The 15853-nt window shown below is 39.7% G+C and overlaps 4 protein-coding genes across 7 annotated transcripts; 1 reads left to right on the forward strand and 3 right to left on the reverse strand.

Moving 5' to 3' along the window:
* Nucleotides 1-812: 812 nt before the first annotated feature.
* Nucleotides 813-2870, reverse strand: LOC111660281 (nodal homolog). The gene is made up of 3 exons (XM_023413484.2): nucleotides 2575-2870; nucleotides 1336-2153; nucleotides 813-1223 (listed from the first exon to the last, which is right to left on the reverse strand). The coding sequence occupies exons 1-3, from the start codon at nucleotides 2858-2860 to the stop codon at nucleotides 1071-1073; spliced, it is 1257 nt and encodes a 418-aa protein (XP_023269252.1). The 5' UTR covers nucleotides 2861-2870; the 3' UTR covers nucleotides 813-1070.
* Nucleotides 2871-3294: 424 nt separating this feature from the next.
* dguok (deoxyguanosine kinase) lies at nucleotides 3295-6695 on the reverse strand. Of its 2 annotated transcripts, XM_023413498.2 has the most exons (8): nucleotides 6344-6693; nucleotides 6075-6261; nucleotides 5816-5925; nucleotides 5530-5729; nucleotides 5109-5256; nucleotides 4783-4898; nucleotides 4143-4242; nucleotides 3295-3931 (listed from the first exon to the last, which is right to left on the reverse strand). In XM_023413498.2, the coding sequence occupies exons 2-8, from the start codon at nucleotides 6187-6189 to the stop codon at nucleotides 3905-3907; spliced, it is 816 nt and encodes a 271-aa protein (XP_023269266.1). In that variant the 5' UTR covers nucleotides 6190-6261; nucleotides 6344-6693; the 3' UTR covers nucleotides 3295-3904. The 2 variants fall into 2 exon arrangements, with proteins under 2 accessions (XP_023269266.1, XP_023269264.1); XM_023413496.2 differs by having other exon boundaries at nucleotides 6075-6695.
* Nucleotides 6696-7597: 902 nt separating this feature from the next.
* On the reverse strand, nucleotides 7598-11561 carry tcn2 (transcobalamin II). Of its 2 annotated transcripts, none has more exons than XM_023413428.2 (10): nucleotides 11437-11561; nucleotides 11056-11126; nucleotides 10354-10543; nucleotides 10063-10232; nucleotides 9669-9821; nucleotides 8840-9012; nucleotides 8548-8722; nucleotides 8285-8465; nucleotides 8020-8138; nucleotides 7598-7898 (listed from the first exon to the last, which is right to left on the reverse strand). In XM_023413428.2, the coding sequence occupies exons 2-10, from the start codon at nucleotides 11111-11113 to the stop codon at nucleotides 7837-7839; spliced, it is 1281 nt and encodes a 426-aa protein (XP_023269196.1). In that variant the 5' UTR covers nucleotides 11114-11126; nucleotides 11437-11561; the 3' UTR covers nucleotides 7598-7836. The 2 variants fall into 2 exon arrangements, with proteins under 2 accessions (XP_023269196.1, XP_023269197.1); XM_023413429.2 differs by having other exon boundaries at nucleotides 11056-11123; nucleotides 11437-11527.
* Nucleotides 11562-11789: 228 nt separating this feature from the next.
* ccdc117 (coiled-coil domain containing 117) lies at nucleotides 11790-15517 on the forward strand. 2 transcript variants are annotated; one of them, XM_023413438.2, is made up of 5 exons: nucleotides 11790-12667; nucleotides 12812-12859; nucleotides 12962-13234; nucleotides 14206-14352; nucleotides 14528-15517. In XM_023413438.2, exons 1-5 carry the CDS (start codon nucleotides 12525-12527, stop codon nucleotides 14766-14768), a joined length of 852 nt encoding a protein of 283 aa, XP_023269206.1. In that variant the 5' UTR covers nucleotides 11790-12524; the 3' UTR covers nucleotides 14769-15517. The 2 variants fall into 2 exon arrangements, with proteins under 2 accessions (XP_023269206.1, XP_023269205.1); XM_023413437.2 differs by having other exon boundaries at nucleotides 11795-12667; nucleotides 12809-12859.
* The last annotated feature ends 336 nt before the right edge of the window (nucleotides 15518-15853 follow it).

The raw sequence follows: 15853 nt of genomic DNA on the forward strand, positions 1-15853 counted from the left end.
CATTTTGTGCCTTATTATAGTTTGATATTTTATGCCCGATTATTCTACGTCGTTTTCATGACGTTTTTTTTATGCATTATACTGTGACATTTTTGTGCCTTACTATACACTCACATTTTAGACCTTACTATACTATGTCGTTTTTATGATGTTTTTTTAATTCTTACTATACTCTGTCGTTTTTACGCCTTACTACATTTTTATGTCGTTTTTATGACATATTTTATTATATATTCGGTATATATATATATATATATATATATATATATATATACAGTTTTTTTATTTTGATGTGTGATGTTTTTATTACATTTCATGCTTTACTATACAATGACATTTTCATGACATTTCATGCCTCACTATACTCTGACTCTTATATGCCTTACTTACCATCTTATATGTTAACTTTCAGTGTTTCATTTACATCCATTGCTGCAAGAACATTATACATTAACCAATTTCTTAATCGCCTCTTTTTTATGACATCTATTAATTTTTCAATTTTTGGTGACCTATACTTCATCTTAAGTTTATATTTGGCAACTAAATTAAATTAAATTTCAATAAAAACTGGTAAAATGTTGCTGTTCCAAAACTTTTGATCAGTATATACTTTTAGGATTCACCAATTCATTGAAACTGATCTATGTCAGATCTATATCAAATCTATATTCTATTTCTCAATAGCTTATAGTTTAAAAACTTAAAACACCACACATTTGTCAAAATAAAATGTTTTAATATATTTTATGTACAAAATATACATGAGAATGTATAAATAGATAAAACATATGACACTTGCATAATGGAGCTCAGTCCATACTAAAGATGGAAAATACTATTGCGTACCACCCAGTATGGATGAAAAATTACTTTGAAGTCACTCAACCTTAACAATCATATCTTGTCATTATTTGTTAGAAAAAGCCATGACAATGAATTCTCACTCTAACATTTGAGCATTATTGTTAACATGAATGCAGTAAAGAAACATCTGAATTTAAGTTCAAGATTAGGTTCTGTTAATAGTTGCTCTTTTGACTGCAGCGAAACCAGTGACGAGTGGGCCTTCAGTGACAGCCACACTCTTCAACAATCATGTCCTCGTGATGCCGCAGGGCCAAATCATCGTTCTCGTAGTACAGCATGGAGAGTGGGCTGAGGCGTGTCGGTACACAGGACGGGCATGTCACTCTTTCTGGATGGTGATGATGCAAGAGGCTCTGGAAAAACAGATGAATACTTCACATGAACAAACAAGCCACTACAGAAAAACTTTGATTGTTTAAGATTCTATAGCATTAAACAGGGTTAAAAACCAAATTGCCATCTTACCTGCATGTATGCATGGTTGGTGGGATGGAAGGACTCATCCAGTGGTATAGGACACTCTCCCTCACAGCGATATGCATTGTAGCGCTTAGGATGCACAATCCACTCATCCCAGCCAATGTGGTCAAAGTCCACCCACATGTCTACCTTCCGACACAGCGGCCTCTGGACCGGCTCTGCTGCTGGTTCAGCAGTAGGTGCAGCTCCAGCAGCCACTCTCATCCTTTCCATTCGGTTCCTTTTGTAGCGTCGACTTTGACTGTCACTGCTGCTGAGTCTGTCTGTGGTCACATACTTGGAGTTCTCCACAGTATGAATGAGACTGTATGCTGAATGACCTTCCTGAGGCAGGTTATGTTTAGAGAAGATGACCATCATGACCTGGTTCATGGTTGGATGGTGTATTTTTCTTTGCCTCATTCCCAAATTCTTGAACAGGGACCTGCCAGTTATTGCCCCTTCCTCCTCAGCACCGCTCCCATGCTCCGTCTCAGACTGTCCTGAGGCCTCCTGGCTTGACACGCTATCTCCTTGGTATAGCCAGTATTTCAACAGAGCAGTCACATTAAAAACCTTCCAGGAAGACTTTGTGCTACTGGGTGATGTGGCAAAGCTCCCCAAGAAAAGGTGCTCATCCTGGCATGATGTGCTGCCTGGGTCACAGCTCTGCTTTCGGGAGTGATACAAATCCACAGTGGCACGCTTGGAGGCAGAGAAAGCTGGCAGCCAAATCCGAAGTTCTGCCAACTGGACGAGATCACTAGTAGAGATGGTTGACATGTCAAATGTGACTGTCCATCTTTCACCCACTTGATGGCAACCTAAAAATTAGACAAAGACATCAATGAGAACTCAAATTCACACACAACATTCAGGAGTCTAGATGATTCTGGCCAAACCAGATCCCTGGACAAATGTCAAAACATTGGAGTGGGAGGGTGAACAGAGCAGGATGTGTATTGAACCCCCCTGTGCAAGGCCGTCTGAGGGCTAATATACACACCCTCACACATAAAACAGAGAAAGCCTTTAAAGTGGAATAAGCATTTTGACACTTGCTGGGTTGTAAAAAGGGAGGGTCTGATAACACAGACAGTGCAACAACCAAAGAGCTGCTGGAGACTAGAGCACACACGCAGACACAGGAGAAACTAACATATAAAGTATATACCATGCTTTATATCCAGTGATGTATAAAAGCATTGTCAAAAAATAGAAAACATTATAGACTGTTTATCTTACCTCTGGCCATCAGACTCAGGACAGAGTCAGAACTGTGCGCTGACGGGTTGTCACCTTGTGTAATGACGGTGTTGACAGCTGCTGGCGATGAGAAATCAGCAGTCCTGAAGGAGCGGTACAGCTGCATCATGTACAGAGGGTATCTGCTGCGATAATTAACTGAGAGATTTCTAAATGCTAAACTGGTCTCAAGGCGTGTGTGATGTCTGAACCTCTGAGCGGACAAGACAAGTCCAACAGAGTCAAGGAGGAGCATACAGAAAACTGTCAGCACTCTAGCTTCCATTTTAACTGAAACTCACAGAATCTACACAAATGATAATGACTAAGAGAGAGAGAGGCAAAGATCTCCTTCCTTCCTCCAGCTGGTCTCAGGCTGAAATGATGCTGTGTGCAGACAGAGCTCCAGACAGGCCCCTTTATAGTGGACAGCTGCCCTTTGATGACCCCTGACCACTCCAGGCATCTCCACAGCCCCTCTGATCATCAGAGCACATCAGAGGGGCAGAAAAAAGACAACATTTAGCCAAGGTCATTGTCCTGTCAAACTGCCTGGCCTTTTATATTCATTATGGAGCCAAATCCTTTTGACATGTAAAAACCCATTAACAAATAACACTTTAAATCCTGTGCAGCCATTAGCACCCTACTGTTTTGTAAAAGTGGCACAAGTAACAGAAAGTTTCACAAATCTTTAAATGGACAAAACATCACAAAACATTTAAAAAAGGAATATACTTTTATTATTGATAAAGAACAAATACAGTACCTACTTGTTTGCCTGTTCCAGTCAGTAAGGAATGTATGAAACAGTATCATGCACAAAAACTGTGTGATGGTCAATAAACCGTGTTTCCATATGGTCACAGTAGCAATAGCACAGATTTAGTGTATAATTTACACAAGCTCTAAAACCACTTAAATAATTGGTGTTTCAATCACTTGGATATGCGAGTTATTGTGTTATGGAGAGAGACAGTTCTTAAGATTTCAAGTGGAATAAACAGTAAAACAAGTACCGTACATTTTATAACTACCCAGTGACTTTCAAAACTAACAAATAAATAAGTAGACAACAAAACCCTGAAAAACAATGTAACAATCTAAAAGTCTTTTTTTTTTTAAATAAAATTCGTTTACAGACAAAACTCAATGTGTTTCATGTCAGTTATGTAGAGGCAGCTGCTTATCGAATAGAGAAGTCTGTTTACTTATTACTTTACACTTCTTTCACACGCATATGTATTTATATGTCAGTTAACACACTTGACTGAATGAGGTATGACTGCTCTCATCTGTTTCCCACTCTTTATGGCTGACGACTGTCCTCTCACAAAGTATTGAAGAAGGTCTTCACCTGTGTATGAGAAAAGGTACTTAAGGATCACGATGGATCAGAAACATGAAACACATCAAACATCACATCAGAAAGCAAAAATGTTCCAGTGCTATGAGTTCTCATTAAATGAAAAGGCAAGTCATGGCATCTCAAACATTACAGCGACCTCATGTGGTTAACGCTGGCACAGCAGCTGTTGGATGAAAGTGCAATAAAAAAATGCACATACCTTTGTAATAAATTGCTCCCGCACCTCTGGGTCACTCTGGAACTCCACACTGGCATCAAGTTGTAGCACTGGTATCTGCTTTATCTTCTCAAAATGTATTCTGAAAACAGAAAGCCAAGCTGTATTAGACACTTCACCACATTAGCAGCCCACATTAAGTCCCCAGACCACACACTGTTGACCGTAATTTGTTCACAGCTGAGCAACAAACAGCTGCAAGGAAAGGCATTCAAAATGGTGGATGTCAAACAGGAATCTGAGTCGAGCATCCTGTAATACAATGGCTGTCCCACTGCTGGCCTCACTCATTTCAGTTTTAAAATTCATTTCATTTTAACATTTCATACCAGATTCTGGTGGGATAATTTACAGGTCATAACAGCTAAATATCACATTTGAATTGATTAATTCGCTTATATTTAGTGAACATCATCACTGTGTAAAACAGGTATGCATTCACAGGCACCACCTGAGTATAAATGTGCCTAAATAATGACAATCTAGGCGCATTAATGTCTCACTTCAAAGGTTATTTTCAGATGAGTCAAAAAACACATTTCAGTGCTGCACACTGAAAATAATCAAAACAAAAGGGTGTTAACGGGACAAGCAACCCCCATGTGATCTCATTACTACTCACTCAGTGGTCTTCTCAACAAGCCACCTCTCATGTTGAACATGCAGCTTATCCAGATAGTCCAGTTCCACTCCCTTCTCCTCTGCTCTTCCCCGATTCTCCAGACGCTCCATACATTTCTGAGAAATGCACAAAACTGCAATGTCTTTGTACTGTTTTATAATGAAATTGAATAACTGTCAATGATGAAAAGCCACAGTAAGAACTATAAAAAATGGAAACAATGACCACAAGTTAAAATTGTTACACCTGTATGTTTTTTGGATTCAAATTCTTTATTGTCATTGTAAAGCTTTTTAATCAGAACATGAAATAGTTTATGTTCATACCTTTGGTGGGGCTTTGAGGTAGATGATGCCTTCCAGCTCCACCTGGTGTCCAAACTGTTCCACCAGGAAGGAGTGCCAGTTCTGGTAAACTGCCCACTCTGTAGAGTTGATACAACCCAACTCAAACATGTTCAGGGCAAAGATGTATCTGGCAGGACAGAGAATCAAGTTAAATTTTATGCAAGCAAAATAAACATGAATGTATTTGGTTAATGAGTTTAATAATACATGAAGTATATACATCTATTTCATACTTTCCTGATTACTAAAACAAGAATTACTCAGTGACAATGTTTGAATTTAGGGATAGCGGAGTAAGTCTAAAGTATCCAACCTCAGTCTGGTTTAAACAGCTTTTGGAAGGATGACATCAGCACTTCCCACCCCTATGGATTTCACTTTCCTGCCCTGAATTACTCACCTGTCACTGTACACTGAGCGCTCATACACCTGGACAGGTGTTCCCTCTGAGCTGAGCAGGCGAGCTGGAGGAGGCTGCAGTTGAGTTCTCAGCCGGCTCATACACGAATATGTCTGAAATGTGTAAGACCATCGCAGGGGGTCCTGGTACATCATCTGCAGCAGGTTGCTGACTGTTGTCTGGGGGGATGCGCCTGTCCCCTGTCAAACACACAAGCAGAGGTGGTCAACCTGGCCTCTTTTGATTTTAGATGGGAAAAGATATAGAGGTCAGGAAATGTGCCCACCTTTGAGGTCCCACCCTCAATGTTCTGCCAGTGGCTGACAGGTTCTGCCATCACTTCCCAGTCTGGACAGGCTGACTGCAGGAGTCTTGCAAAAGTTGACTTTCCAACAGCTGATATTTGAGATCACATAATCCAAGTCTCTTACATACTAGCAACACTTAGAAGCAACAGATACACAGCCAAGCCACAAAAGTCGGTGTGATTACAATAAGTCTGATGGTTTGTTATATGAACAAGTATGAAATATTCATGATCTTACCGATGTTGCCCTCGATAGAAACTCTCCTCACTCGAGCTTTTCCATCTTGAGTTGACGCTTTACTCGACAGACACCTTGAACAAGAATCGCTGATCTTCTCTCTCTTACTCGCCATAGTACTTAGGTTAGTTGTTGTCTGTGTTATGGTTGTGTTTCTTCCTCGTAAGAAGCTGCCCGGTGTCTTCCACTGTAGAGGAGGCGCATTAAAACTCAATCTTATCAAATCAGTTTGTCTTTTTAATTGGGAAACTCGGTTGAATAGGACGTACCGGTACAGGGAAGCCATTACAATATGCTTTAAGAACAATCACACAGGGATGATCACATTTACTAGCATGTCGCTTGGTGCTTGCTAATGTAAATGAGCAGCTAAGGATATTGACGTTACCGCTGAGTTACCCTCATGGTAGCTAGCTCATCCTCTCCATGATGTAACAGGAACATTCGTTAGGAAATGTTACTGTATTTATAAATAGCGTTATAATAGTTGAATTGCTCATGTAGAGTTCACACTTTTGTGTTTCACATATGTGCTACTAGTTAGTCACATTATTTCTGTAAGTTAGGAGCTGAGAAAGTGTGCACAAAAGCTACAAACCATCTCAAAAAAGTACTTCCGGTACACGTGTGCTTTCCTTTCAAAATAAAATCAATATATCAATATCAAAATATCCTGCCTGAACAGAAAATGAACGCCAAACGTCAAATGCAGACTTGCTTGTTGTCACACGCTTAACTTAAAGATAGAACGACTATGTTTCGTATAAAGTCGATGGTATAAATACAGAATAGTTTGAGGTGATGACAGTAGACAGCCGTTTCTTTGATACCCCGGAAGTACTTTAGCTTTGGCCAGATATTTTCCACATGGATCAACAAGGTCAGTTACGTGTTAGTCTATGGAGAGAATAAGATCCAGGGTAGACAAAAGCCTTAAAAAGTTAATTTTTATTTTCACATAATTTAGTGATTTTTTTTCTTTTTTTCATCACTTCATTATGTGGTTAGTGTATCAAGTTGACCTAAACTCATTGATGAATAATTAAACTTTCACTTTTCACTCATGATTTTCACAAATAAAGAAATTTACTTTGATGTTGCATTGGAGTGACATTTAATGATGCTTGTTGGTGTGTAAGAAGCATTGTTGTTGGCACCATTTACAACCATATTCAACCTCAGCCTTTTAATCCAGCCATCAGAAGTAATTTGTGAATGGCCTTGTCTGTTTGGACACAAGTGATAATGCAGAATAGTTACTTGTGTAACTTTTTTCCCACCCATGTGATTTTGAAGATATCCACTCATTCATCTCAAGGATTTGATCTTGCTTTTATGCCACTCAATCACATGAGGATGTCAGCCATAAGAAATAACTAATTTTGACATCAAACAAATGATTAAGTACTGTATATTTGAATTTTTGCTGGCACTAGTTTAGTCTTAAATTACTGCATGGTTGACAATGTCAATTAGCCTAAATTCCATACTATTGATAACCAAGTCAAGTCAAGTCACAAAACTCCAGAAAACGCTTTATTTAAAAACAATCATAAAAAAAGCTTTACAATTTGAATTCTCCAGTTAGAATATTCACAGCATTACTATTCAGTTAGGTCTAAATTACACCTTTAATCAAGTGAAATTCAGTGGAACTACTATGACCATTTATTCACAGATTCACAGACAATTGAAGTATAATCACTGGTTGAAACTACAAGGGTCAGATTCTCCTCAATCACTGTTGCATCAGCAGTGACTCTCAGTAGCTTGTGTTTTTGATGGTGATATTTTGAGCCTCCTTTATCTTGAAATCATTGATACCTGAAGGAGCAAACCAGCATTTTTTTTTTTTAAACAACGTGAAATTAAAAGCAGCAGGTGAAAGACATGAAGAGGATGTTCTCTTAGTGAGTCATAGTGTAATATATGTGTGTGTCCTCACCCTGACTGAGTGCATCGCCGTTAGAGGAGAGGTGCCAGTATCTGCGGTCACTCTGTCTGGCCTGCTCTCCATTCACCACACTTAAGAAAGGTCCCCACAGGCTGGACTCCTTCTCAAACCTGCCAAACAGCATCAGATAATACTCAATGTAGGCAATCATATAGGTCTTGTGTCCTGCAAGACCTATATGATTGCCTACATTGAGTATTATATAGGAAAAAGCTATGAAAGTTGAAATGCATAAAGATACATTATTTGAACTCACGTGAAGCCAACATTTATCCCCTTGAGAAGTTCAAGGGCCTCCAACAGAGAACTGCCCTTTGGCACATCAACAGAGTAAACAGCAGCTGCCCCGCTGGATATCACTACCTCAACCATCAAACTGACATTGCTCTCACTTCGTGAAGCCTCCACATGATCTATGGTCTCCAGCACCAGAGTGTCTGTAGGAAGGCGCACACAATTACAAAAACAGTGACGATACACAACAGTGACCACAGAGGGTAGAAGTAATGGTGCACATACTATCCTCATTGAGACAGTCCTTGCTTTTCACTGTCAGGTAGGTTTTCTGCTGGAGAGCTGGCAGGATCTGAGATATGGCCATGGGGTTGTGGTATGTGTTGCTTCTGGCGCCTGTCCTCATGGCCTCCATTGAGGCAGCACACTCTGCAACCTGGCTGCCCATTGCCAATAACGCCTTTAACACAACAAATAAGTACATTTAAGCTGCAAAGATTTTGTTCTGCAAAATTTCATGGAGTGGGAGAGACAATGGGAACTGAACAAAAAAATAAATAAGGAAAAAGATCCTTACCTGAACTGCAAGACCTGTGCTGAACTCATTGCCAATATGGCCATCGGGCCTGCGAGAGGCCAAAAGCTTCTGCTTGATTTTGCTAAGGGCGATGTCCAGCTCAGCGGCATTGTGCACATGAGACCCAGCGTCCTTCACACATTGGAGTGCCATCCCAGCCATGGCATTGGTATCTAAGGGAAAGAAAGTAGGATAAAAATGTGCATATTTGCCAGACAGAAGGAGAGTTTCATTTGAAGCAGGAGAAACTGAGGTGTTACCAAGAAAGACTACAAGATTGCTCATGCATATAAACATGGTGGTGTTCACAGAACTGCAGATAAGCATTACATACACTCTCCCACCCTTCATTCTGGCAGATTTCTGAGGGATGGGCCATGAGAAAAATTAATCTCAGGTAACTTTATGGACTTTACCTGTAAATATGACTCCATATGTACTAAAACAAAACAGGGCTGGTTTTATCTGTCATACTATCTCACTGCGACTGTGTTCCTAGTACAGAGCTGATTTGTATTAGAACTCCAGATGCTAATGTCACCAAGGCTCACAGAGAAAATTCAGGGACCCTCTCTTTTGTGTGTTCATGTCCATAATGTGTGTGTGAAACCTGAAAGAAATGAACCATCTCATGTTTAGGGTATAGTTGATTATCCTAAAATAATTGTAAAAAATTGTGAGAGTTAGGTAAACTACCAAACATCTATAAGATCATTTCTTTATCATTTTTAGCATAAGATTTGAGCTGATGCTTCCCTGCCTCCATATTTCTTGCGCATAATTTTATTTAATATTTATAAAAGAAAACATTAAGGCGAGTTTCACTCACCAGTACTCTCAGAGTTTCCATGTTTGAATTGTTCGTCTTCCACTGCCTTGATGAGTTTGTTGCTGACATGGTTGTTGACCCTGACGCCACTTGCACAAAGAGCAAGCACACCCAGAGAGTACTGGTAATAGTTGGTCAAAGGGCGGTGGCTTACTGTGTAAAGGAGAGATGAAATAGAAGAAACCAAATTACATTGAAACCTGACTTCCCAGTAATGTTCAAGAAATTAAATAGTTGACTAATGAGTCTGACTAATTCCATGAGAGGTGAAGTATAAATGTACAACCAATCTAATGTTTAATTGAGGCATAAACCTACTCAAGAGAAGCCACAGATATAAAGCTACAGCCTTTTTATGAGAACCGTTGCCTCCAAAGGGTCAAATGAAACTTACAGCCAATATGCTCATTTTCATGTCTCATCTGCTTCTTCAGTTGTGTCAGCAGCGCTTCCCTTGTCTCGCTGACGGTGAAGGTGACTGTGTTGAGGTCATAGCAGGAGGACTTCAAAGCCATAGTGTACAACGCCAAGAGGCCAGTCACAGGCTGGCCGTTAGAGAGAGAGCTGAGAAAGACACAGGAGGCGGATGTTCAGATGAGAACATCATGGGAGAAGATCAAATCTGTGTACGAACATAGCATAACATTACTTTGCAGAATTAGTGTATTTGTAAACACTGTATTACTTTTGTATTTCATTGTGCAAATCAGTTTTCAGTTTATTCAGGTGTTCGCTCTCCTTGGCAAGGTTGTGAAAATTAGAAAGTCGCAATGCCAAGTGCACACTGGGATTGGGGACCCCTTCTTGACTCTCCAGAGAGCGAAGCAGGTCCTTATTGAGTGACGTGAGCAGCTCGTTGACAGATCCTTCAGTATCTGGATTAAAATATTTCCAAAGAAAAAATGTTTCTCAGAAATGTTAACTTTTGATATGATAACAGGCATAAAGTACTTCAGTAACACTCGCTTGCTGACATCAACATGAACCTTGGGAGCATTGCAAAACCAGAAATGCAGCATCAGCAGTCACAAGAGGAAACAAAGACTGTGGAGACTTAAATAATTAAAAGTATTTTATTGCTGTATTCAGCTTCCAAATATCTTAATGTTGCTCTATTTTTTATCCTATGCACTGAAGAGCAATAAGTTGCCATCATTCTCTGTAATTTGACAATTGCACAAATTTAGTCAATGAACAAACAATATGAAGGCCATACAATTTCATGAAATAGGTACTTTTTGCGAAATCTGTAAATGTCCAGACCAGTGACTCAGTGTATTTGCAAAGTGTGTTTTTTCCCCAAAGTTGGCTCAGATTTGGCAACAGCAGTCAGGGTTTCGGGTGACTGGTGATGGCTGGATTTAGGCTTTTAAAAAATGTTACATACCACATGGTTTGCTAGAGGCAAAAGCCAGGAGACATACTATTAAGAACGATGACAGCATTCTGGAAAACCTGCTGGATAACACAAACAATAATAAATATATTTGCCGAAAACGGTAAAGTAACAACATAGATAGACAATAAAATCATGAGATCAAAAAACTCTTCTTTGTATGACAGTTTTCGCGTATCTGAGAAAGGCAGGTACACGGATGTTAAACAATACACCTAAAAGCAATAGCAATATCTTTTAGATTAGACACATAACTGTCTATTTAGCGATGTTGGGTAAATATTATAGGGTCGATATTACAATATTATTACAGCAGTTTAGTATTTTAGCTTGTAAGCTTTTTAAATTCCGCAGCAAACAGCAGTTTGTTACCTCCTCAGAGCGACACTCCAGCAAGAAGAATCAGGGTTGAGTAATGAAACAAGCGGAGACAACAGCTTCTAGTATTTCACAATCACATGACTTGTTATTTGGGATGACAAAGCGACGAATAAAGCTAGAGGGCCCTTTACACCAGCTGTGGTTCAGATCATAAACAGAAAGTTTGAGCTATTAATCTTGAAGTCGTTTATAGTCTTTGATAAGAGCAACACAGTAAAAGTGGGGAGGTGTCTATCTTGTTTTACACATATCATCTTCCGGTCCCTGCTTGCGCCCTGTTGTCGCAACCGATATTTTCAAATTAAGAAAGTAGATCTGGTACTGGCAAAACATCATAACTTAACTAAGTTAACTTTGTGTATTTGTCTAACCGAGTGTTTTACACAAACAAGACTATGTAGACGGTCGTTTGTCCACAGGAACTACAATTCCCACAATTCAACTAAAGTAGCATACGCACTTTCTGGAATCTTGACGCATCTTCTGGCGCGACTCACTTTTTCAGAATAGCTAACTAACGGCAACTTAACCCAACCTACCTTTCAAGCCGACCACACCACTGGGACCGTCAGTTTGGGGGTATTTTTATTTTACAGGTGGTATCGTGGTAATAGGGTTAGTAAGACTTGAGCATGTAGAACCTGTTACTGCTTGCCGATGGGAATATCCTAAGGGACAACAGTGTTAACTGAACGGAGGCAAGCTAGCAAAACATCAACAACAAAAACATCAAGGGGCAGGGCAGCTGCACGGGTCAGTCTCTAACAGGAACTTTATGTTTCTGGTTAGTTATGCAAAGTTGTTATTCAGCACAGGGATGAAGCTGTCATTTTGTATTGCCTTGTCACATTATAAGTAATAGATTTATCGGTAACGTTATATTAACGGTATCACCCAACAGTAGCGTTTAGCTAGCTAGATAACCAGCCAGCCGGCCCCGTGTAAACATATTTATAGATTGTGCGTCATGTAGGTTACATCAGATTATCTGATTGGTATCAATACTGATCTTCCAGATCAGATCCATTTTTAGTGTGGCACCGTGTGTCTCTTCAAATCATCTCACCAACTGGACCACCATGCATCACTCTGCTCCCTCGAGTAGTGAACTGGGGTTTCTGCCAGCCATGTATTCATTTTCAGGCCCCACTAGCCTTCCTGAATTTGACCTCGGACCTCCAAGTACGTCTGCCCACCTACAGAGAACGACGGTCTCTAACAAGTACGTCTCTGATGTTGGTTTGGGGGTTGTAAATTCCTTGCATACATTTTCAGCAATACACTGGCAACACTTGATATCTCTTTCCAATCTTAGTCAGACATGCATGTATTATCTGTTTTTACGCATCTGTCTGTCCCACAGCAGCTGGGAGACTAGGTGCCTCAGGAAGCACAGAAGGAGAGTTGATGATGAGTAAGTGAGAGAGGAGCAGAAAAAGCAATCTTACCTAACATCTGACAATGTTTGGAATACTTATGAAGGAGTGTGATGATAAGTATCTTGATGTTTTCTCAGGGGATGCAGTGCCAAAAGGAGGAGGTTAATGGTAGAGGCAGAAGTGGATATTTCAGAGAACTCTAACACTAGCTCTCGTCATGACTGGCCTACAGCAAACAGCTGCCCTCCCCTGTCTGCACAGCAAGCCAGCCCTGCACTTCCACAGCCCTGCCCAGAGCCTCAGCCCCTGACTTTGCCGCATCCCTCCCCTGCCCTGTCCCGACTTGAGACAGAGAGCTCCTGCATGGAGATAGAGGCAGCTCAGAGGAAACTTCAAGAGATTGAAGACAGGTATGCAATATGACGGGTAAGCAAAAACTGCTTGCCAGAATTAGACTTCAGACTTGCAGCTCATTACCATAAGTCCTCACTCCAGCTAACCATCCTGGAATATTTTGTTTATGGGTAAAACAAGTGAGAAACGAAATATCTACATATATATATTGTTACTTGTCCCAGCAATTCTAGACTATTTAGACATCTTGTGTTAATAGAGGTATGTGGCATCACTTTACAAAGTAATCATCACAGTGACTCCGCCAGGTGGCAAACAAAAATTATATCAGTATCTGTTATTTATGCATTTCCATTGAAAGAAAAACACTGCAAATGATTAAGTGCTGTGAATGTGCAATTGAATGCACTAATTTATTCAGAAAGAATTCAGGTATTATTTTTTATTGACAATTATTTCATTTCATTAAAGCTGAGCAGGTTCACAGGGGGCTGGAGGCTATTCCTGTATGGATTTGGTGAGAAGAGGTTACACCTTTACAGGTCACCAGTCTGTTACAGATCAGAATATCCACTGACGTGGGTTTGATTAGACTCACAAATTCTGCTTCAAAATAGAACCAAGCATATGGCCTCTTTTATGTTTTAAAGGTCTGTTTAGTGTAACAGTGCTTCCCTGGTTATGAACTATATAAATATAGCTGATTGTTAAATACCAAAATAATTTATTGTCTTGCTATATTATTGTTTCAAAGAAATTATATTAAGACATTGTGGGTCAGTTTTCTAATGTATAATTGAATGAAAGTATTTAAGAAAATGGTTTATTATGAGTTAGTTTTGAAAGAAATACTTTTGGTTCCTAGTGTTACTGTTCTCACCATTTATATCAGCCACATTGGGTTTGTTATACCTCTTACTGGTAGTGATTGGTTTGGGAATTTGTATCACATTAAGATGTGACATGAGTCAACATATACTGTACTCTCTACACCTTTAAGTGAATACCGTGGATTTATGTATCACAGAATAACACTGGAAGATGACGATGAGGATGAGGATCTAGATGTAGAACCAGCCCCAAGAAGGCCAGTGCTGGTGATCTCGGACAGTTTGAAAGAAGGTCTGCAGCGCGGCATCAGCGACATCCTCCCTCACAAAGTAGCCCAGTCTGTGTATGTTCTTTCCTTGTTATTGGACCATTTAATGTTGAATGAAGTAACAAGTGAAGTTATGACATGACTTGAGAACTTAAAGTAACATGAATCGTGTTCTGGAAGGAATCTCTAGACACATTTTTTTCTTCTGAAGGTTATTTTTGTCTCACCTGCTACCTGCTCATACTTTTAGGAGTCATTCCTGCATGGAGCTGGTGTTGTGGCGGCCACCCGATGACCCCTTCTGTCGGAGGCTAAAGGGCTCATTACAAAAACAGCGTAAACAGACAGTATCTCGGCAACCGCCAACCCCGTGTCCATCTCCCACCCCTCACAGTCATCCGAGCCCCTCCAGTCCACCTGCAGACACACACTCTCCTCTGTACAGCTTTCCTGTGGCCCACAGCTCTGGGGAGGAGGACATGGAAATGTAATAGTGCTAAATGACTTTGAAAGCCATGCCAAAGTAAAAGACTGGACATGTAGTCACACAGAGGACCCAGAACCACTTTAAGTCGGTCAGTTTGGCAAGGCATGTTGGCTTTACATGGATATTGTGCTGTTTTGGACGGTTTGTGCAACACATACAGTATTTTGCTTTACAGTCACTCAATATGTTCTGACTATAATCCTGGGAAACTATTATGTAAAATGCAACAATAACATTGACCGAATTAATTAGTTTTATTCATTTAAATCTCCAAAGTAACTTATGATCTCAAGGCTTTGAAAAGTTCAATAGACAGCCTTACATAACCAGTTTTATATAACTTACAGAATTGGCCTTTGTCCATAGAAACAAGATAATTTATACAGAATTTTGCCAAAGCCTAGTCAACACACTGATGTATTGTAAATATGACTTTGCTCTTTGTGAAACATCAGTGTGCAGTACCTGAATTTTGTACAGTTTTTATGTTGAGCTTCTGTGCATCATTAGCAGGACACTAAACTTTGTTCCTGTGTGCTCACAGCATGGCTTGCAGTTGTACTTGTTGTGGTAGAAACATGATCTTCCTATAGTGTTTAGCAAGTACGCCATCTGCGAGCTTTGAGGAATGGAAATGCACCTTTTTATGATTTGATTGTATTTTCATACATACGTTACCAGAATTGCAGCCAGCCATTAAGTGTTATTACTTTATATTTGTTTTTAAATAAACTCTTAAATTGTCAATGTAAAGATTCTGCATGGCCTCATTGGTTTTCATTGGATTTAGTTTAGCTTTGTTACGGTTTTATCATTACAAGCAGTATAGCATATATACATATTGAAAACAATTAGGTAAGAATGATTTTAACCAACAAACTTAGGTTATTAAATACAATAGCCTTCAATTTGTCACAGAAAATGAAATTATTTACTGTGGCAAATGCAATTGCAAGACTTTATTCATCAGTTAATTTTCCTGAACTCAGACTGATACTGACGATTATGTTTACTTAAATAGGGACATAATTGAATTAGAACTGACAACACCAGTTCCCCAGCCTGCTTAAACGCTTTGGCAACAGATGC

The sequence above is a fragment of the Seriola lalandi genome, unplaced genomic scaffold (assembly GCF_002814215.2).
Source record: "Seriola lalandi dorsalis isolate HSWRI2012SDOR001 ecotype SW California unplaced genomic scaffold, Sedor1 jcf7180002054517, whole genome shotgun sequence".
Classification (NCBI taxonomy): domain Eukaryota; kingdom Metazoa; phylum Chordata; class Actinopteri; order Carangiformes; family Carangidae; genus Seriola; species Seriola lalandi.

Coding starts and splice junctions, on each gene's coding strand:
- LOC111660281 (XM_023413484.2), bottom strand. CDS start 2,860: ATGGAAGCTAGAGTGCTGACAGTTTTCTGTATGCTCCTCCTTGACTCT. Junction 2,154..2,574: donor CCTGAGTCTGATGGCCAGAG/GTAAGATAAACA, acceptor TCTAATTTTTAG/GTTGCCATCAAGTGGGTGAA. Junction 1,224..1,335: donor CCAACCATGCATACATGCAG/GTAAGATGGCAA, acceptor CTGTTTTTCCAG/AGCCTCTTGCATCATCACCA.
- ccdc117 (XM_023413437.2), top strand. CDS start 12,525: ATGCATCACTCTGCTCCCTCGAGTAGTGAACTGGGGTTTCTGCCAGCC. Junction 12,668..12,808: donor AGAACGACGGTCTCTAACAA/GTACGTCTCTGA, acceptor TCTGTCCCACAG/CAGCTGGGAGACTAGGTGCC. Junction 12,860..12,961: donor AGAAGGAGAGTTGATGATGA/GTAAGTGAGAGA, acceptor ATGTTTTCTCAG/GGGATGCAGTGCCAAAAGGA.
- tcn2 (XM_023413428.2), bottom strand. CDS start 11,113: ATGCTGTCATCGTTCTTAATAGTATGTCTCCTGGCTTTTGCCTCTAGC. Junction 9,013..9,668: donor TGGAAACTCTGAGAGTACTG/GTGAGTGAAACT, acceptor TCTTTCCCTTAG/ATACCAATGCCATGGCTGGG. Junction 8,723..8,839: donor GCACAGGTCTTGCAGTTCAG/GTAAGGATCTTT, acceptor GTTGTGTTAAAG/GCGTTATTGGCAATGGGCAG.
- dguok (XM_023413496.2), bottom strand. CDS start 6,360: ATGGCTTCCCTGTACCGGTACGTCCTATTCAACCGAGTTTCCCAATTA. Junction 5,730..5,815: donor TTGAGGGTGGGACCTCAAAG/GTGGGCACATTT, acceptor TGTGTTTGACAG/GGGACAGGCGCATCCCCCCA. Junction 4,243..4,782: donor CTTGTTGAGAAGACCACTGA/GTGAGTAGTAAT, acceptor TTCTGTTTTCAG/AATACATTTTGAGAAGATAA.